A 22839-nucleotide genomic window follows, 5' to 3' on the forward strand; every position below is an offset into this window, starting at 1 on the left:
ATAGAACAGACTGAGTTAATGTTACTCAAAAAAAAAATGAACAGAATATCTTCTGAAGGAGTAGGATAAGGTTCACATCAAGATATCTGGGAAAACTGGATAGTGCTACTGTCACTTCAGTACTCTGAAACCTTGGTCACTAAAACTAAAGCATATAATGTTTGGGAAATTGGAGTAACTTCTCTTACTTGTTATGTCTGCAGTGTGAGATGCAACACAGTTCTAAATGAAAGTAAATCCAATGAAAATGAAACTTTCTAGTATAGTGGTTCTGAACTTTTTTTCTTAGTAACACACCAGAGTAATGACATTCCCACGTCTGTCCACAGATTCATTTATTGTGTGAGCAAGGTGATGTTTCTCATCTTGTTCATGAATGCAGAAATAAACAAAAAATAAAACTCATATTCTCCTACTCTTCCCCTCTTCCACAGATTTTGATAGGATCTTTATATGGAACCATACCACTCCATTGAACATCACCATTTCGAAGTTCAAACCTAGAGTATTAATATAACATTTTTTTAATAAACAAGAAATTCCCAGGCCTCATTGAAGAAATGACATTTCAAATTGTGGAAATGTAAAGCAAGAAAAATTATCAAAATGGAGCCACTTCTTAGAGGCTGAAGGAAATAATAATAGTCATAAAAATTTTGCTGTTATTAAATACTTGTTGTAATAAGCAAGACATGACATAATAATAAGAAAAGGCTGTCTCAACAACAATGAAAAGACAGGGTTTCAAAATTATAATTAGTGTCATTATAACTGTCCATAGAAGGGCATAAGCCAGAGCTGAAATATTATAGTCCCTAAGAAGAATGTACATTATAGAAAAATGGTTCATCAAGATTTCTAAAATTTATACCTTTTCCTGTTTTCCAGGACCATGTTTACCAATGTTTATTACCTTCAATTTGATTTCCAATGATCTATCAGTACTGAGAAAGGGGTGTTTGGGTTAGTAGATAAAATACTGTAATTATCAGAAAGATATAGCTTCTCCTGTGTGTTAATAAAATGGCATTCTGTCTCCTACTATCTGTACTGAAAAATACACTAAGTTAACTTGGGTAGCTGATAAGCCAGCCCCTGGACCAGATCACACCAGATGTACCAATTCTTGAGGTCCTTGTGATTAATACAATCATATCGCTTATGAAGAAACTTGAAACACCATTTCTCAGTTATTTTGCAAGTTTGCCCCTAAATCAGCACCTCAGATGGTGAGGTTATCAGTTCTAAACAGCAGTTTAAGTAATTCCCACATAACTTTGCATATCTACAGAGACTAATCTCAATTATACATTTGTGTTTTTCGTGGCCATTTGGACTACATAAAGTTTACAGAGTTCACCAATACACAGGAAGAACAAAATCCAAGACCGGAGTCAGGAATTTGGGTCTGGGCAGAGTCCTAGGAGCCATTAGAACTTTGTGTTCTTGATCTCCAAGTTGATCATGTCCTCTTGGATATGGAGAATTTGCTTATCTGCTGGCTCCTGAATGTCTTCTGGGTTTATAGGAACATAGCAGTAACCCATGATGGAGAAGATCAGGCAGACCACCAATAGGAGGCAGGAAAACAAAACAAATTCAGCCCACTGCAGGAAGAAATAAATATAAGAAAAAAATATGGACATACCTGAAATTAAAGGGCCCTTCAAAGGATGAGTACTAGGGAGCAGATTGACCCAGGGTCACCATTTAGACAGAGGTTTGCCAAAAGACTAGATTCACTGACTTCTCTTCACATGGGCCTATGGTGGTCATTGCTGATATTTACATATTTTCCTGGCAAAATCCGTGTGTATCTAATACATCTCACATGGAGAATTTGGAAGGCTGAGGTATGAAGGAAAAGGGAGAAGAGGAAATTGGAGGGGAAACCTTGGATAGCCACAAGCTCTTGTTTCTTTCAGATCCATACCTGTACCAGGCCACTGAATTGTGCCACAGCAAACACGATGAAATTTCCCACTCCAATTGTCAACAACCAGGCTGCTAGGAGTACAGATTTCATGCTAGAGGGAGCCTAGAGAAGACACAAATCTGTGAGTAAACAAACTCCCTACACCACCCTTATGCCCCATGCATCTATCTAGTAAACTTCCACAAAAGTTTCCAGATTCAAACTTCCCTAAATTCAGCTATCACATTGATTCAGGATGTTATAATGTTAACAGTAATAATAGGATGGAGCTCTTAATGAAACATTTTAAATCATTATATCACATAATCTTTATTACAACTCTGATAAATTCTATTAGCATTCTTATTTTATACATTAGAGAAGTGATAATTTACTTGCTCAAGGTTACGTCATAGGTTGTGCAGCCAAAATTTGAGCACAGGCAGTTTGACTCCAGGGCCCTTACTCTTAATTTTTAAGTATCCTTTTCTAGATCTCGAAGAGCATAGGCTACTATGTTGCACTGTTATGATCCTGGGAATCAAGATGATTCTCTATTCAGGGTCATGTGTAAGGAATCTAAGCCCAAAAAATATGAAGGTCTTGGCCAGGGTCACAAGCCTATTTAAGGCAGTGCCAGGATTATAATTCACCATCCTCTAAGCAATACCTATACCTTCACATCCCATTTACAAAATCCTACCTGAGAATAAGAAAACTCAAGTCCTGTAACAGAGAACATGACCTCTCCAGCTGTAACCAGGACATATTGTGGTAGCTGCCATACAATGGATAATTTGTTGGTCAGAATGCTTTCCATCTTCCAAGCCTGAAGACCCAGACTGGTGCTCTTAGTGACAGAAAGAAGAAATGAGTTTATCAAGAGTCCGAAATAAATATTTTTAACCTACAATGTTCTATGGCCTTATATCCATCCCCTCTTTATATTTTCATCTTTTTTTCTACCTTCAAGAGATTGCACAATTTCTACACAATTTCAATATTTTGAAGTTCTTTTTGGTAACGCTATACTTACCTGCCTGGCTTCAAACACTATTATTGACAAAGTCCCTAAATGGCAGAATATTTTGATATTGTAGTTTGGATTCTCACCATTCTGATCTATTGTATATTTTTATCTTGACCAACATTTTAAATATAAAACAGCATCTGAATTATACAAACACAACGAATTTTTAGAAAACATGTTCTTGAGAAAAGTTTAACTACTTGTCCAATTTTCTATGTAAGTATAATTAAATTGTTTTAAACATTGTCCATTAAAATTTTTATTTTACTAAAATTACTTTTATCAGAATAAATTATTTTCTTGGTAATCCTTATGCTAAAAATTTTGTTGATAATTTTTTTAAATTCATATCAAATACCACCTGCTATATTTAATTTTGTTTACTAGCCATTATTTTTTAGCTTAAATTTTACATACTCAAATACTTTAAAAAGATGTAATTTTTCTGTAAATTTTGGTCATAAGGAAATTTTAGGATCAATTTTTTTAATATTACAAAATATACATGATTCTACAATCTTTTTTTAGTCTAAAACTACTTTTACCATATGTAGGTTTTTAGCTATGGTTGGTTTTATATAGATTGTGTCTAATAATATTTGTTTTAAGTGGAACAAAAATTTTAAAATTATATCTATTTCTTGGAATAAAATCATTCTTATGTAGTAGGTATAACATATGGATGGATAAGACAAAAATGGCAGCGTTAAAACATCAAAGTCAGATGTCTTTGAAATAAAAAGTCCTTGACATTTAAATGCAGTTGATTCTCTGGGTCAAAGAGCCACTGGGTTCAATAGTAACGTAAAATTTTGCTTTAGTTGATATTGTGAAAAACACCTGGGCACATATTTGGGTTTTCTCAGACTGAGAGAAATGACTTGAGCTTCTAAATCAAAATCATATATTCAAATATCCATAGGCAGGTAATTAAGTAAATAAATGGAATGGAAATGAGTGGACCTTGGTGAACTAGACACACAGGCTCCTTCTAGAGGGTACAACTATTATAGCATCAGTTACATGACATGGTACATGTCCTGATACAAATCTTCTGATATTCCTTTTAAGAAATGTTATGAATTCAGCTTTTGAGGTGAGATCTCTTAAATGTTAAATAGTCAATAATAAGTTATTATTATTGACAATATGGTACAGACCAAGAGAAATAGAATGATGGAAGGAACTGGGGTCCCAGGCCTCCAATTTATGATCTCTCATCTAGGTGTGTATTAGACCCTGGCATTCAGAAACAATATATATGGCCTCTATCTTAAGCAGCATGTAAGAGATAGAACAAACAATAAATGGAATCACACCAGAAATGCAAGTGTTATGGGTTGAATTTCGACCCTCAAAAGCTTGTATGTTGAATCCTAACCCCCAGTAACTGAAAACGTGAACTTATTTGGAAATAGAGTTGTTGCAGAATGATTTGTCAAGTTAAAATGAGGTCATTAGGGTGGGTCCTAATTCAATACAACTGTTGTCCTTATAAAAAAGGACAAATATGTACATGCAGGTCTTCTCATACAGTCAAGCATATAGAGAGAACTCCATATGAAGATGAAGGCAGAGATTGTGGTGATCTTCTAAACACTTAGGAACACAAATATTGCCAGAAAACCACCAGAAGCTACAGGAAAGGCATGGAAAATTCTTCCTCACAGCCCTTATAAGAAACCAACTCTACTAACACCTTGATCTTGGGCTTCTAGCCTTCATGACTATAAGATAATAACTTTCTCTTCTTTAAGCCACTCAGCTTCTGTCACTTTGTTACAATAGCCCTAGAAAACTAATATAGCTGATTGGTTTAACATCTGAAAATCAATTTATACCACATTAGTGGAATAAAGGACAAGACCACATAACTATCTCAATAGACACAGAAAAAACATTTGACAAAATACAACCCCTTCCTGGTAAAAATTAAAAATTAAAAAATTAAAAATACCAACAAACTAAGAATAGATGGGAATTTAACCTGATAAATCACATCTATGAAAAGCCCACAGCTAACATACTTAATAATAAAAGACTGAATGCTTTCCCCCTAAGAGGGTGTCTGCTCTTACTACTTCTATTCAACAAAGCCTTCCCATTTATGGTCAATTGTTTTTTGAAAAGAGTGCCAAGACCACTTAATAGGGAAAAAAATAGTTTTTTCAACAAATTGCGCTGGAACAACTGGATATTTACTTACAAAAGAATGAAGTTAACAACCTACCTCACACCATATACAAAAATTAACTCAACATGGATTAAAGACCAAAATATAAGAGCTAAAACTATAAAATTCTTAAAAGAAAACCTAGGCAAAAATCCTCATGACCTTGGATTGGACAATGGATATGATACCTAAATCATGAGCAACGAAAGAAAAAAGTAGATAAATTGAATATTAGAAAAATTACAAGTGTTTGTGCTTCATTGGACATGACCAAGGAAGTTAAAAAGACAAACTATTGAATGGAAGAAAATATTTGCAAATATATATCTGATAACAAACATATCTGAAATATATGAATAGACATTTTTTCAAAGCAGATAAACAAATAGCTAACAAGTATATGAAAAGATGTTCAATATCATTAGTCATCAGGAAAATAATAATTAAAACAACAATCAGATAACATTTCATATCTTCTAGGATGGCTATAATTAAAAAGACAGAAAAACAAGTGTTAACTGAGGATATGGAGAAATTGCAACCTTTCATACACTATTGCTGGGAATGTAAAATGATATATTTGTTTTGGAAAAGTCTAACAGTTCCTCAAATGGTTAAACATAGAATTACCATGTGACCGTACAAATAGTTCCACTCTTGGGTATATTGCCCCTCAAATGAAAACATATATCTAAACAAAAATTTGCACATGAATGTTCATAACAACATTATTTATAATAGTCAAAAGGTAGAAACAATCCAAACTGATTAACAGATAAATAAAATGTGTTATATTTATGCAATGGAATATTATTTGGCGATAAAAAGAAATTAAGTACTGATATGTACTGCAGCATGGATGAGACTTGAAAAGTATGCTAAATGAAATACATATTATATCATTCCATTTACATGAAATGTCCAGAATAGGCAAATTTAGGGAGACAGAAAGTAGAAAAGTAGTTGTCTAGGGCTAGAGGGTTTAGGAAGAAATGGGGAGTGATTGCTAATGTGTATGGGGATTCTTTTTGGAACAATGACAAATTGTACAATCTGTGAATTGTAATATATTCTGTGAATATATTAAAAACTATTGAATATATATTATTAAAAAATACTCTCTATAGTAAATGTAGATCTATCTATATATATTGAATATGTTAATATCTTTAAGGCCATTATACATTTTAAATGAGTGAATTGTATGGTATATTTCTATTAAACTGTAATAAAAATAGCATACCAAATATTTAGGTTATCAAATTAATTAATTAAAATAAATAAAACTCTACAGATTATTCTAATCACACTTTAGAAATGTTCCATCTTTTTATTATTCACTATTTTTATATTTAATACAATATTGAAAGTAATTAAATAAAATTAGAATCGAGATTGACATCAAGGGACAGTGATGTCGGAAGCACGTGGTATAAGGAGTCCCCTTGATCTCTCTCCTTGAAATTACAACACGTTGAACAGCTACAATCCAAAAAAGGATTTCTAGCCTAACAAACATGTCTGAGAGATGTGCACATTGAAACATCTGAAGGTAGGAGAATCTGGGCAAACAGGGGAGTAGGGAAGGAAAAAGAGCAGAGACAGATGCTGCAGTGCCAGCCTGGAGCTCAATGTAAGACTTGGGGAAAGGGGAGAAATCAGGTTCCTACATACCGCACACATTCCTGCCTGAGCAATCAGCATACACCACAGCTATCAATCTATTGGGGCACAGACCAGAATACAGAAGTGTGACAGCTGTGTTCTAGCAGCCATCACTGCCATACAGAAAACAAAGCCACTAAACCTGGCCACCTCTCTTCACTCTCCCAGAACTTGCTTCCCTGCATCCTTCCAGAGCTAGCAGCGGGCCCCAGGAAGAAAAAAAAAAAAAACAAAACTGTATCAGCGAGTGTTGGACTATGACGGCCCAGAGAAGTAAAGAGATAGTTTTTGAATGGCAGATGCACACTGTACCTAATCCCAGTGATATTTGTGGAGATACAGAGGCAAGGCAACTGAGGTCTGGTAGTTGCCATTACTAGGAGAAAAACAATGCTGCAAACATACCAGCAGCCTTCCCAACCCATCTGCAGCCACCCATTGAGGCTGATCCCAGCATAGGCACCTGGGGACACCTCAGGCAGCACGACACTGCATCTGGCTGCTGGGGCAGTGCTGGGACAAGGACTCAGAACCCCATTGCCCACCATATTGTCCCATGGAGGAGGTAGAGCCCTGAAACCAAGGTGACCTGGTCACAGAAGAGAAACCCACCTCCCCAGGGAATAAGGGAAAACTTTTGCTCAGCAGAGATCCAGGAGGCATGGACAGTGTAAGAGGCTTGTGCAACATCTACTGGAAAACAAAAGGAAAATCTCTTCTTATCAACCTGCTAAAGAGGCATCACACAATAATAATAACAACAATAATAATAATAATAAAGCAGAATTCATTCCTATAAATGTCTAGGAAGAGAAGTAATCTATCAAATACCATGAATAACCAAGGTAACAAGGCAGCTCAGAAAGAAAATAAAATATTTCCAGAAAATAAACTTAAAGACATGGAAATATATTATTTAAATGATAAAAAATTCAAGATTTCAGTTCTGAAAAAACTCACTGAGATGCAAGAAAACTCAGCTAGGAAGTTTAATGAACTTAGAAACAAAATCAACAAACAAAAGGAATACTTTACCAAAGAGACTGAGACTTTAAAAAAAACAAATAGAAATTCTCAGGCTGCAGAACTCAATAAAAGAGATGAAGATTGAAATACTGAACTGAGGAAATAGAGCAAACCAGAAGGAAGAAGGAATTAATGATATCAAAGACAGAAATCTGAAAATAACTTAGATGGAAAAAGAGAGAGATTTGAGAGTTAAAAAGTATGAAAGACCTCTACAAGAACTATCTGACTACATCAGGAAGAGCAACATAAGAATAATGAGTATATGAGAAGAAGACAGGGAGAAGGGAATAGAGAGCTTATTTAAACAAAAAGTCAACGAGAACTTCTCAAACCTATGGAAAGAACTGGATCTTTGAATCCAAGAAGTAAACAGAACAGTTAGTTATCTCTGTCCAAAAAGGCCTTCTCCAAAGCATAGTTTATTAAAACTATCAAAAACTAATGACAAAGAAAAAATTCTCAAGGCACCCAGGGTAAAGGAAATGGTAATCTATGAAGGAAATCCCATTAGATTCTTGTTGATTTTTTAGCAGAAATTCTACAAGCTAAGAGGGAGTGGAATCAAATATTCAAACTGTTGAAAGAGAGAAATTACCAGCCAAGAATAATATATCCAGCAAAGTTATCCTTTAGATATGAAGGAGAAATAGAGATTTTTCCAGACAGACAGAAGCTGAGGAAATTTTCCATCACAAGGACTGTTTTATAGGAAATAATAAAGGAGGTTATTCTACCTGAAACAGAGATAAAAAGATACAAAACTATGAGTAAAATGACTAGCAGATAGACAGAAGCAGGAAATTGCAACCCTTAATCAGTATAGGGTATTATACATGTAAATATTACATAATGGTTAAAGAAAAACATTTCAAGAAAAAGAAGACAAAAGCTACTGCAACTTGGAAATGAACTGACAGCATAAATAAGGTCAACCTGTGACAACAAAAACAGAAAAGAGGTGGGGGTAAAAGCATGCAAAAGGAGATGGAGATGACACATGCAGAAGAAAAAGGACTACTGTACATATGAAACTTTCTTTTACATAAACTTAATGGTAACTACACAGAAAAAAATCTAGAACTGAGCCATATAACATAAAAAAAGAGGGAACAGAGGGGGAAAATGTAGAATGCCACCAAACTAAAATAACAGACAGAAACACAACATATATATGATCACCCAGAATGTAAATAGACTGAATTTATCAATAAAAAGGCACAAAGTAGCAGAATGGATCGAAAACAAAACCCGACCATATGCTGCCTTCAAGAAACACATCTCAGCTGCAAAAACAAATATAGACTCAAAGTGAAAGGGGGAAAAAACGATACTCCAAGCAAACGGCATCCAGAGAAAAGTGTGTGTCGCTGTACTTATATCTACAAACTAGACTTTGAGATAAAAAAGTTAACAAGAGACAAGTATAGACACTTTATAATAATAAAGGGAACAATACACCCAAAAGACATAACACTTATCAATATATATGGTCCTAATCAGGAATGCCAAAATATATAAACCAAATACTAACAGAAATAAAGAAAGAAACTGACAAAAACACAATTAGAGTAGAGGACCTAAATATTCCTTTGACAGCTATAGATAGATTGTCCAAACAGAAAAAGAATAAGAAAACATCAGTCTTAAATGCCACATTAGACCAATTGGACATAATCGACATTTACAGAGCTTTTCATCCCAAAACACCAGATTATATATTTTTCTTTAGTGCACACAAAACATTCTCAAATATAGAGCATATGATAGGACATGAAACCAACCTCAACAAATTAAAGAAGATTGACATCATACCAAGCATATTCTCCAACCGTAATGCTTTGAAATTGGAGATCAACTACAAAAAGAAAGTGGGAAAAACCACAAATATGTGGAGATTAAACAACATGCTACTAAACAACGAACGAGTCAAAGAAGAAATAAAAGGAGCAATCAAGAGATACAAAAAAAAATGAGAACAAAAATACAACGTATCAAAACTTCTAGGATACAACATAAGTGGTTATAAAAGTTTATATCATTACAAACCTATCTCAGGAAACAAGAAAAATCCCAAATAAATGACCAAACACTACATCTTAAAAACTAGAAAAAGAATAACAAATAAAGTCCAAAGTCAGCAGAAGGGAGGAAATAAAAATTTGAGCAGAATTAAATGAAATTGAGAACAAAAAGGCAATAGAAAAATTAATGCAACAAAGAGCTGGTTCTTTACAACAAATAAATAAAATTGGCAACCCCCTGGCCAGATTACCAAAAAAAAAAAAAAAAAAAAGACACAAAATCAGAATGAAAGAAAAGTTTTAACAGATGCCACACAAATACAAAGGATCATACAAGAATACTATGAAAGATTATATGCTACCAAATTCAATAATTTAGAAGAAATGAACAAGTTCTTAGAAATATATGACCTTCCTAGACTAAATCACAAAGTACTGGAAAATATCAATAGACTGATAACAGAAAGGAAATTGAAACAATCATCAAAAACCTCCCCAAAAGTAAAGGTCCAGGACCAGATGGCTTCACTTATGAATTCTACCAAACCTTAAAAGATGTTTTAATACCTGTCCTTCTCAGACACTTCTGAAAAACTGAAGGGCAATACTTCTTGGTAAGATTAACACACAAAAAAAGGAAACTACATATCAATATCTCTAATGAATACAGATGTAAAAATTCTAAACAAAATTCTAGCAAATAGAATATAATACATCAAAAAGATTATACATTGCAATCAAGTGGGGTTCATTCTAGGGGCAAAATATAGTTCAACATATGCAAATTGATTAATATGATACACCACATAAACAAAATAAAGTAAAAAAATCATACAATCATATCAATAGATGCAAAAAAAAACATTTGACAAGATACAGCATCCATTTATAATTAAAACACTTATTAAAATGGGTATAAAAGGAAAATATCTCAACATAATAAAGGCAATGTACAACGAACCCTCAGCTAATATACTTAGTGGTGAAAAATTGAAACCTTTTCCTTTAAGATCAGAAACAAGACAAGGTTGCCCACTCTTGCCATTTTATTTCAATATAGTATTGGAAGTCCTAGCTAGAGTGGTCAGGCAAGGGAAAAAAATCAAAGGCATCCAAACTGGGAATGAAGAAGTCAAATTGTCACTTTCTGAAGAAGACATGATTCTCTATACAGAAAACCCTAAATGGGAGGTGGAATAGGTGAAAGGGGGAAGAGATTAAGAGGTACAAATTGGTCATTACAGAATAGTCATGGGGATGTAGAATATAGCATAGGGAATATAGTCACTAGTACTATAACTATGTATAGTGTCCGATGAGTGCTGGATTTATTGGGATGATCACTCATAAGTTATATAAATGTCTGATCACTGTTGTACACCTGAAACTAATATATTGTATGTCAACTATAATTGAAAAAAATTAAAATATAAAAATTAAAAAAAGAGGAAACTCGAAAGAGTCCACCCAAAAACTGTTTTAAACAATAAACAAATACAGTAAAGTGGTAGGATACAAAATCAACATACAAAAATCTATTGTATTCCTATATACTAACAATAAAATTTCAGAAAAAGAAATAAACAGTTTCTTTTGCAATTGCAACAAAAAGAATAAAATGCCTAGGAATAAACTAAACAAAAAATGCAGAGGACATATACACTGAAAACTACCAGACATTATTAAAAGAAAATAAGAAGACACAAAGAAATGAAAAGATATTTTGTGTTCATGGATTGGAAGAATCAACATAATTCAAATGGTCGTATTACCCAAAGCAATATATAGATTTAATGCAATCCCTATCAAAATCCCAATAGCAATTTTTTAAAAGAAATAGAACAAAAAATATCATCAGATTTGTATGGAATCATAAAAGACCCTGAATAACCAAAGCAATCTTTGGAAAAAAGAAAAAGAACAAAGCCAGAGGTATCACATTGCCTGACTTCAAATTATACTACAAAGCAGCATGTTATTGGCAGAAAAAAAGACACACAGACCAATGGAACAAAATTGAGAGTCCAGAAATAAACTTACATAAACATGGGCAAATAATTTTTGACAGAAGGGCTAAAAATAGATAATGGAGAAAAGAAAACCCCTTCAATAAATAGTGCTAGGAAAAGTGGAAAGCCACATGCAAAAGAATGAAACTAAACTGCTATCTGTCACCATACATTAAAATTAACTCGAAATGGATCAAAGACCTAAACATAAGACCTGAAACAATAAATTGCATAGAAGAAAACATAGATACTAAAGTCATGGACTTTGGTTTTAGAGAGGATTTTATAAATTTGGCAAAAGAAGTAAAAGCAAAAATAAATGAATAGGACTATATCGAACTAAAAAGCTTCTGCACAGCAAAAGAAACCATCAACAAAACAAAGAGGCAAACAACTGAATAGAAGATATTTGCAAACAATGCCTCTCATAAGGGGCTAATATCTAACATATACAAAGAACTCATACAACTCAACCACAACAACAACAAAAAAACCCAAACAATTCAATTAAAAAATAGGTAGAGGACCTGGGTAGACACTTCCCCCAAGAAGACATACAAATGGCCAATAAAAATGAAAAGATGCTCAACTTCACTAGCTATTAGGGGAATGCAAATCAAAACCACAATGAGATACCACCTCATACATTTAAGGATGGCTATTATCAACAAGACAAGTAATAACAAGTATTGGAGCGGTTATGGGAAAAAAGGAACCCTTATATACTGCTGGTGGGAATGTAATTGTTAGAGCCTCTACAGAAAACAGTATGGAGGCTCCTCAAAAAATTAAAGATAGAATTACCATGTGACCCAGTGATTCCTCTTCTAGGTATCTACCCAAAATATTTAAAAACATTTATATGTAAAGATATATGTACCCCAGTGTTCATAGCAGCACTATTCATGGTGGCCAGGACATGAAAACACCTGAAGTGTCCTTCAATAGATGATTGGATAAAGAAGATGTGGTACATATATACAATGGAATATTACTCAGTCATAAGAAAAGATGAAATATCTCTATTTGTAACAACATGGATGGATTTTGAGATAATCATGCTAACCAAAATAAGTCAGACAGAAAAAGCTGAGAGCCATATGATTTCATTAATATGTGGGATATAAAACCGATAGCAACAAATGAACAAGATAAACAAACAAAAACTCATAGACATAGACAATAGTTCAGTTGGTTACCAGAGAGAAGGGTGGTGGTGGGAGGTAGATAAATGTAAAATAAATCAAATAAATGGTAACAGAAGGAGATTTGACTTTGGGTAGTAAACATTCAATGCAATATACAGATGATGTATTACTGAGCAATGTATTTATTAAGCAATGTCACCCAATAAATTTAATAAAAAATTAAATTAAATTTTAAAATGCTGACATTAAAATTAAAATTCAGAGTTACCTTGCTGTAATCATTGAGACAATTACTTTTGATGCATCACAGTTAACTGATCACCCAAACTTTATGTAGAGATTGACATTTGCTATCAGTATTGGTATTTCAGACTGATATGCTAGCAGGTAAATTTTTAGGGAGCTAGGTGACTTGCATGTAGAGCCAGTCAGAAAGACATAAGTACTCTTTGTTTTCTTAGAGCCATAGTGAGACTGAAGCAGACTATGTCGCCTCATAGTAATGATTCAAGATAAATTATATCTCCCAGTCCCCCAGGCCCTGTGCCTGCTACCAATGTTTTCTCTTTTAATGTCCCCTATGAAGACCACAATAGGCTTTCTAAAGTCACTATGGACTCCATCATCTTGCCCTACAAATAAATATGTGATCCTGTCTTGCCATAAAGTCTTCAATGGATTCCAGGATAGATATAGATACAGATATAGATACAGATATAGATACAGATACAGATACAGATACAGATACAGATACAGATACAGATACAGATACAGATACAGATACAGATATATGGAAGGAGAAAGTGGGGATGACCATGAACTACTTACATTAGTAATAACAAACAGATAAGATGCACCAAAGTCTAGTAGACCCAAATTCAGTGAAAAGTCATCATCTTCTGTTTTACAATGTACCACAGGGTATCTGGAATAGGAGGTATTTAGATTAGAATAAACATCACAGCTTAGAAAAGTACTCCCATTACCAGGGAAAAGAGTTATCTCTCTACTGATGGTATGTAAAGCAGCAAAGTCACCATTTCTCTTGAAGAGAGGAGTCACTAGGAGTGAATTATTTTCATGCCAGGTTTTACATTCATGATCTGTTGCGTCCTTTTTTTTTTTTTTTTTAAACTTTAAACCTAAATCATCTTTTGTGGACTTTAAGACCTAAGTCTTCTCATCTAAGTCTTAATGAATTTTTCCCATTCGAGTCTTATGAATTAGTGAAACAGCGTATAACCTGAACTTAAAAAGATAAGCCTGAAGTAATGACGTGCCAATAGGAAATACCAAAGTGTAAGAATGGGAGCCAATAACAAACTTTGCAAATCTCCTAGAGACGGGCCTTATTAACTACATAGTTTGGTTTTTGCAGCAGTCATGATCTCAATATATCTGTGTAGGAAAAGGTGAGACTAAGGGAAGAGGCAAGGGTTGAAAAAGAATTAGAGTCTGTATATTCAAAATTACCTACTATCTTGATATATCCCTACCTATATGCAAAGAAAGCATTTAAAAAACAATCATTGCTAAAAGTAAAATGTCCAAAAGGTAATGCTCTTACTCTCCTGTTTCCACAGTTCTGTAAGCAGACACACCATAGTCTTCACCAATACTGAGGGAAATATCTGTACCCAGGGAAACATTGACCTCTTTATGCAAAGTGTTAATAAACCTAAGAATAGAGACATTATTATAGATCAGACAAACCTTCCCAAACAGAGACACATGATAAGAGGGTCGGGGCCTTTTCTTTTCTTCTTCTTTTTTTAAATCACTAAATCCCCAGTGCCTAGAACAGTGGCTGGCACATGAAAGGTATGTGATGTATATTATTAACTGGTAAATGAACTCAAATGTAAAAAGTAATCACTATTCTTAGCTGTCCATAATTTTCTCCTTCCTGGAGTATTAGCTTTCTATTTGCCACGTCCTCAACCCAATCTCTAGCTAGGATGAACACTGTCATAATCATCCATGGCAATCTGAGTTTCCTCATTACCCAGCTTCGGTGTACCAAATTTATTTCCTTTTATAATGGTGGGATTCGCCAATTGATATTCCACTGAGAAAAATAATTATATACATATAAATATATACAGTATTTATATAAAACTGATATTTATTCTCTCGTAAATGAAGTCTGATTTGAATTATGCAAAGTTATCATTGCTTTGGAGTCTGCATACAATCTTGGACCCGTCTGTTTAGTCTTCTGAACCTAGGCCCCTAAACTATGTCATCAGTGTGGGTTTTTGGTACATTTCCATGTTGATAGCTTTTGCCTTGGTCTCTGGCTCATGGGATAATAAGGACAGTATCCTCTAGAATCCTTAATGTTGATTCCTGGACTTTAGATAATCTTGCACTGATTCAGAAATTTCCTCTTTCACCTCCTTCTGGAAGATCCTATGGATCTCTGACCCAGGGAAGTCCTATCTGTTCTTAATGGAAACCACCTAATCTTGATGGCCATAGGCATGTGTATCTGTCTATTTCATGTCAAATTGTTGCCACAGAAAGCAGGTGACCTCTTGGGTGCTCCATCTCTGTAACTGTCCCAGGCTGTCTGACAAGACCTTCAGCCTTCCTGGATTGAAAACCAAATTTGTTACCTTTATTACACCATGAAGGCTCTATAAGTTTATAATAAAAACTATACTTAAAAACACCGTAACAATAAGAGATATTCAACTATCAACAATGAAGGATTATTTCGTTCACTTCTAAATTTCTCTCTGGTGATCACAGAGAGGAAATTACTGAGTTATTTTCCTGAAAACAAGATAAATGGATAAAACTCAGTAGAAGAGATATATGTATCAGCACATAGGGGACATACAAAGATTCAGGGTCACTTTTGAATACCACATGGGAAAGCAATCCTATCAGTTCAATGTCCTGGAAAATGCCTTCCGACACCCTATGAAAGAGAACCCCTTTACAAGACAAATAGAATGTGAGGCCTCTTCATTTGAAACCCCACAGATCAGAAGCGACCCAAGATTCAAGAGAACAGAGTGGCCTGGGATCTCCTTGACATCCAAACCTCACAGCTGTCATCCCATTGGTTGTTATGTTTTCTGCATCCTTCACCTTAAAAAGAGGAATGTAAAAATCAATTATAGCTCATAATAGGGAATCAATAATCATAAAATGTTTCATTAGGCATACCCTTGGTAAGATATTGATGAGCCAGTCATCATACTCTAACATTACAATTTGGAACCTAGGCCATTCTTTAACTTACCATTATGCTGGAAATACTTTTCCCATCTTCTCGAATAACCAGACTGTACCAGTTCCTCTCCTCCACAGAATGCTCAGTGTAGAAAGACAAATTGTGGTATTTCAGGTGGAAGTGGAAATTCTGCTTTTTTGTCTTCAAATGGAGTTTGGAATAGTGTGGCATTTTCTATAGAATGAAAAACCTATCACGTTCAACTTCTACTCCCTCTTGGGCATCACAGTCTCAGAGCATCCCAGGGCAGACGACTACATCAGATGCTTTCAATATTATCCTTTAAACTAGTTATCTCGTTTTTTGGAGTAAACCAAAGGAGTAATCAGAGGCATGCATAAATGTTTATGAGTAAGGATATTCATTATAGGAATAGGTATAATAATAAACCTTAAATACTTATAAGGAAATCTTTAAACAAACTATGATATATCCATAGAATGGAATACTATGTGTCCACTAAAATCATGTTACCAAATATTATCTAAGGACATGGGAAATTTGCTTATGATGCAATTAATGTTAAGAAAAAAATCAAGGTCAATACACACAGAGTTTGAGCATTTAAAAAAATTAGTTTGTTTATTCATATATACAAAAATGATCACTGTGATTATCTCTGGGTGATGGAATTATAGGTGATTTTTATGTCTTCTTACATACTCCCCAATTTTTAATAATAAATGTATATTACCTTTATTATTAAAAATATTTTTAAATAAATATTTCAGAGTAGGTACAGTAATAGTAGTGAAAACATGCAAGCCAAACTTTTACAACCCATTGAAAACTTACAATGTCCCAGACACTATGCTAAATCCTTTATATATAATACTTATCCTTGTAATAGCTTCTGAAATAAAAATTATTGCCATTGTACAGATGCTGAAACTGAAGCTTAGAGATAAAATAACTTGTTCAAAGTTATTTTGAGAGTGGCAGAACCAGGATTTGGACTGGGGCAGTCTGACTCCACAAATGCATGCTCTTAACCACTAAATTATGTTGCTGCTTTAGTACATAATTGAAATGTTTCTAATTCATTAAAGTCTCTATCTCACCTGAAAGGATTTGATGGACACTGCCAACAGAGAATTGTTTTCATCTTCCAGCACTCTCACCTTTACCTCATCATCTGCCAGATTCAAGACTTGTAGGAAAATCTCTTGGGGACTTGTCTGGGGTAGGTCCATTTCCTTAGGACAAAGAATACATGTCAGAATCATCAACAAAGAACCCTTTGGATAAACCAAGAACACATATTTCACTCATATCACTGACATCCTAGCTCATCTAGTCAGGAAGACACAGTTTTCTCCCTCTGAAAAGCATTCAGCTTAGAAAACTCTGAAGGCAGTTTTGAGGGGGAAGCACCAGCTCAATGTAGCAAGCCCAGATGCCAGTTAACGAACTTCGTACTTTTTGACTCAGCTGTGATCTTATACATCATTCCCTAGTAGTGTCCATTTAATCTGCCAAAAGGTATTTGTTTGAGTGTCTGGTAAGGCATCATCTAAGCCTATGTTTCCAAAGAGATGTCTAGATGCCTCGGATATAGTGTTTGGAAATTCCTTGACAATATATTCTGAATCACTCAGATGGGAGATGAGCCTCATTTCGCATTGTTGCTCTACCCCTGTATCTCTACTCGCTTATCACAAATTCTTATTGTACACCTTTGAAAATAGGTACTGTGCTAGATCTCAGGAAATCAGAAGAGTAAAGAAGGAGCTTAAGATTTATTGAACTCACATTAATTTTTATGTCTACAACTGCCACAACTGCAAATGCCAGGCATGCTAGGATCATACCAACAGTCATTTTTCGAAGTGATCTGCAGAAAAAAGGGAGAGAGAATTATATCTAAACATTAGACTCTATGGGATAAAATCTAACCCCCCCCCCCACAGGTCTATTGTTAAAGACCTCTCCTGATTTGGTACTGAAGATTTTTGTAGTATTTCCTAGCACTCCCCTTCACACTTTCTTTTTTCTCCTTTTACCTGAGTTACATTAAACCATTCTTTGTAATACAACACATTTTCCCACATCTACCTTTGTTTATGATGGTTTTTCTATCCATTATGTCATAATAACAAGAATAATAATACTGTAGCCAGATTTATTGAACATTTACCATCTGCCAGGCACAATACATTATGACCTCATTTTCTTCCTCAGAAGTCTTTTTTGACCCTGAGAGCAGAAAGAGCTCTCTTCCTTCTCTACACATTTCACTTTGTATAACAATTATCCTGGCACTCCACTCGTTCTCACTCTCATTAAACAATTAATTCCTTGAGGGCAAGATTTGTGCTTTTAAATTTGCATGGCACTTGGAACTAAACTCACTAATATTTGCTCAACAAATGAGTAAATGAGAAAAGGCCATTTGAATATGTTAAAGTGGTCATCATTAAAAAGAAATTGCTATTAAATCAGGAATTAGAAGAAGCTTGAAACCCTCTTCTGTCAAACTTTATAAAGAATAACACTTGTATTTTGAATGGAAGAAAAGCAGTAATTAGGAACAATGCTATCCCTTCTCTTACCAGGTGTCCCCACTTGTTTCATAGGGACAATAGAAGATTTAAAGGGATTAGTTATTAGTCTACAACAGTGCTATCCTGAACAAGCCTGATCCATTTGATCTCAGAAGCTAAGCAGGGTCAGGCCTGGTTATGACTTGGATGGGATACTGCCTCGGAAGACCAGGTGCTGTAGGCATAACAAAATAAAAAAAAAAAAATAAGGGATTGTAAGCTGACAAGGTCCTTGCAATCTGTGAGGTCAACCAAGGGTTTCCTCACCTAAAATAAATAAATAAATAAATAAGTAAGTAAGTAAATAAATAAATAAATAAAAAGGGATTAGTTGTTACCAAAGATTTTGGACTTCTTAAAAGAGGCAACTTTCAAAAACAAAGTATGAAGTTGGTTTAGGAGTCTATTCTCAAATACTCTTGACTTTCTAGGAAGCTTGATCTACCCTTTCAACATCATACAATTCTGCAGTAATGATTTAGACTCTCTACAATAAGAATTCATTAGTTCTAATTCCCACCCTCCAGTATTAATAGGCATTTAATCTAACATGAGTAAATTAAAGCAGAGATATGATAAACCCAAATAAATGATGACCACATAGAAAAGGACCGACATTGAATCTTTATCAAACTGGGCAAAGATTGAGTCAGTATGGAGCAACAGAGGCATAAAGAGCACTTACGAGAAATTAATTCCACATTTGGAGACCAGACGATAAATGACAAAGTCAAATAGTGGGATGAAGATAAGAACCAGAAGGGGATTTAGTACCTGTAATACCATAGTAAAAAGGATTAGTTACAAGTGTTTTATCTTACGTACTCCCATTGTACTCATTGGCTTGTGCACATTCTCCCTCATATTCAAACACACTTTCATCATACTAAATACAGAATGATTCCACAGCTCAGTCCCTTTACAACACCTAAGATTCTATTTCCCTTGCATAGCACCTCAGTTTTCTAATATTTCAGGGAATCAGTTTCACTCTGAACTTGTTTTCCTATCAGTCAACTGAGAGCTCTTCTCTCCCATTTTCTCTTATCTCCTCCACTTCCACAGCCCAAAGGAAAATGTCATTGCCAGAAAAAGAAAGAAGAGAATGAAGATTGGGGAATTCTTGAACAAGGGGTTAAAAAAAGAACTGGGAGTCACCAATAAACAGAGATTCTGACTTGGTGGCTCATACAACAAAGCCTTCCACTTTCTTTCATAGTATTTCCATGATACTACCTTGACATGGAAGAGAAAAACAAATGCTTATACTTTTCCTATGAGCTCAAAACTCACTCTCCCTAGACTTGGACAAGTGGTACTTACTTAATAAAGGCTACGAAAGAGAAGTATGGAGCTTAAGGAGAATATTTTCTCTTTTTTTCTTTTTATTAAATGTATTGGGGTGACATTTGTTAATAAAATCATATAGATTTCAAGTGTACAATTCAATAATACATCATTTGTATATTGCATTGTATGGTGATTATTTTCATACTTATGTTTAGCACTCCTCAGCATACAAGGAAAAATAACATCAAATTATGATTGGAAGTCCTAATACTATTGGTAGAAGTATAGAGGAGAAAAGAATTAATCCCCATTACTATAGAGAAGTCTCCTACCTGCATCTGCTCAGGCTGAAGCACAATAAAACCCTGAAATATAATAATAAATTAAATTTAGATGATGGCTAAAGACAGGAAAAGTTTAAATCAACAATCTTGGTATTAGCAGGTAAGAAGCATAAGTTAAAATTCATCAGGTCTTTGGTTCAGGGCCGCTATCATTTTGCAAGTGTTTGTGAAAGAACAGACTGGGAATGGCTTTAGGCTATGTTTTCTGAAGGTAGATGGGCCTAAGGCAGAATATTCTTTTCTGTGTACTATATACTCCTTAACTTCCAAGAGAATAGAGTCAGAGTGTTTTTATTAACATCAGTAACAGCAGTTGTGGATGATAATAATGTGAAGGACAAGACATCATGGTTAGGGTGAAGATTTCCACTGACACACAGTGTTTCCGAAGTTGTTCTCCAGGATGCTCAACAAGAGTTCAATCATGGTAAATCCTCGATAACCAGAGGAAAGAAAAAGGTGAAATTATATTTGGCAAGCTTCAAATAGACTAGCTAATAAGACCTTGGCATCATTCTACCCTATCCCATTCACAACTGAAATGGTAGCAAAATAATACAGTGATTTAGGAAGTGGCACAATTGAGAGCAGAGATGGAATTTTATGTGCCAAAGAATAGAGATTAGAAAAAGAGAAAATAATGCTAACAACTTTACCATTTTTTCTATACCCATGGACAAAATATCCCATGTCCAAGTCCTTGGCTGTGATCTTTGCCTGAGAGATGGGGCCATTTATGTACTAGCACCATTAAACCTGTCCCTACTATGCCCCAGAGCAGGCTCAGATGGAAGAAAACAATCACTATCCCAGGTCTATATCACTTCATTTGCTATCCTCTCAACACTTCCTTGTATACATTTAAACCTTTCCCATCCTTATGTCCCTGATTTCTAAAGATAAGATTCTGGTTTTTACTTCTAGATTAGCACTCTTTATTTTGCCTACTCAGTACTTTCCTGCTAAAGGCACCTCTCTTATGATCTTAAGTCAATTTTCAGACATAAACGAATTAATTTTTCCCTAATATGCATCATAAAGAAAATAGACTTCTCTGAAAAAATCTCTTCAACTCACCAAATTCCTATTCATCTTGGTGGCTTGCAAGGTCCATCGTGAGCCCTAGGTCAGGTAGATGTTATTATGAGACATCCCATTTCTGTAAGAAGGAAGTGGCTGGAAGAAGGGATGGCTTTCAAAATAACTATTCTTACCTGCTGTTCCAAAAGAGCCCAGAACATGGGCAATGGGATATAAAGGAATAGTACCCTGGTCAGTGCCTTCACATCCATAATGAGCTGCCTCTGCAAAAAAGGGAAAGAATGAGCCAGCTGAATTGCCATACATGGTTTTCTTCCTTGGAGTAGAAGTACCCCAGAACAGTAAGAGAAGAGGTTAAATGCAGCAAGAGAGAATAATTTTGGACATTAAGAAAGATGCTACAGAGGTATAAAATGTTTTTGCAGTTCCAACTTACTGGGTATTTTTCAGCTGCCCAGTCTAGCCAGTGCTGTCGCTTTGTAATGTTCCCAGAACGGTTCTTGAATCGGTTGGAAATAGCAAACTAGAGCAGAACATAGATACGGGAGAAGAGACAAAAAGAAACCACCCCCTGTCTTTTTCCAATTCATCATCCTTTCCTTCAAACATGCATACTTTAAGTGACTTCCTTTGATTTTGATTCCAAGTCTTTGATTTATTCGGACATTGAATTTCAGAATATTTCAGATATAATTTTATCTATCCTTACATCCTGTTGGTAACATATATAACTACATTTCAGAAGTTTTTGGCAATTAAAAAAAAAACAGTTATTTTACTTACTTACTTACTTACTTACTTACTTATTTACTTACTTACTTACTTAATGGTTAAACGGGGAACAGAGGAAGGCTGATTAATCTCAGTTTGGCAAAAAGCACAGATGTAGAACTGAGGTCATTGAAAAAAATGTATACTCATGTTTGAAGGCCTGTGTGCTCAGCATAACACCTCTTTCCCTTTGATTGAAACAAGCAGGTAAACAATTCATGGACTTACCCAGATACATTTGACAACTTGAGTCACTACATTTCCTTCCGGAGGTGTTTTTTTGTACATTTTGCTTCCCATTGCAAACACAACTGCAATTGATATACAGACAAGTTTCTTAGCTTCTCATTTTGCATCTCCAGTATGTCAATCCTAAGGACAGACTGCTGAAGTGTAGGAGTGACTGGTAGATCTCATAAAGGGCAGAAATTCACTTAACAGTTCCTGACTTTGGAGTTATAATAATTATGGGAGCCAAGAAAAGAATAAAACTATCAGTTATTAGAGAGCTATCTGTTGAGACTTTCCGGTAATCACAGAAATAGAAGTCATTTCTCTTCTTTCTCCATCTCTACATCTGATATATTACCAACTTTCATTTATCTTCTTTCTTCAG

General features: G+C 34.7%; 1 protein-coding gene across 4 annotated transcripts in view; it reads right to left on the reverse strand.

Annotated features, from left to right (window-relative positions):
- Nucleotides 1-318: 318 nt before the first annotated feature.
- Nucleotides 319-22839, reverse strand: part of SLC15A2 (solute carrier family 15 member 2) — a 39427-nt gene continuing 16906 nt past the window's right edge. For all 4 annotated transcript variants that reach the window (XM_016119946.2, XM_016119952.2, XM_016119962.2 and 1 more), the window contains 15 exons: nt 22452-22534; nt 21889-21975; nt 21626-21715; nt 21489-21533; nt 20400-20432; nt 19463-19551; nt 17987-18068; nt 17296-17430; nt 16244-16408; nt 16043-16089; nt 14558-14668; nt 13819-13915; nt 2619-2765; nt 1934-2038; nt 319-1607 (listed from right to left, as the gene is read on the reverse strand). In XM_016119946.2, coding sequence (XP_015975432.2) covers nt 1431-1607; nt 1934-2038; nt 2619-2765; nt 13819-13915; nt 14558-14668; nt 16043-16089; nt 16244-16408; nt 17296-17430; nt 17987-18068; nt 19463-19551; nt 20400-20432; nt 21489-21533; nt 21626-21715; nt 21889-21975; nt 22452-22534 — 1493 coding nt within the window. In that variant the 3' untranslated portion in view covers nt 319-1430. The remainder of the gene's footprint in view (nt 1608-1933; nt 2039-2618; nt 2766-13818; nt 13916-14557; nt 14669-16042; nt 16090-16243; nt 16409-17295; nt 17431-17986; nt 18069-19462; nt 19552-20399; nt 20433-21488; nt 21534-21625; nt 21716-21888; nt 21976-22451; nt 22535-22839) is intronic.

The sequence above is a fragment of the Rousettus aegyptiacus genome, unplaced genomic scaffold (genome assembly GCF_014176215.1).
Source record: "Rousettus aegyptiacus isolate mRouAeg1 unplaced genomic scaffold, mRouAeg1.p scaffold_m13_p_4, whole genome shotgun sequence".
NCBI lineage: Eukaryota > Metazoa > Chordata > Mammalia > Chiroptera > Pteropodidae > Rousettus > Rousettus aegyptiacus.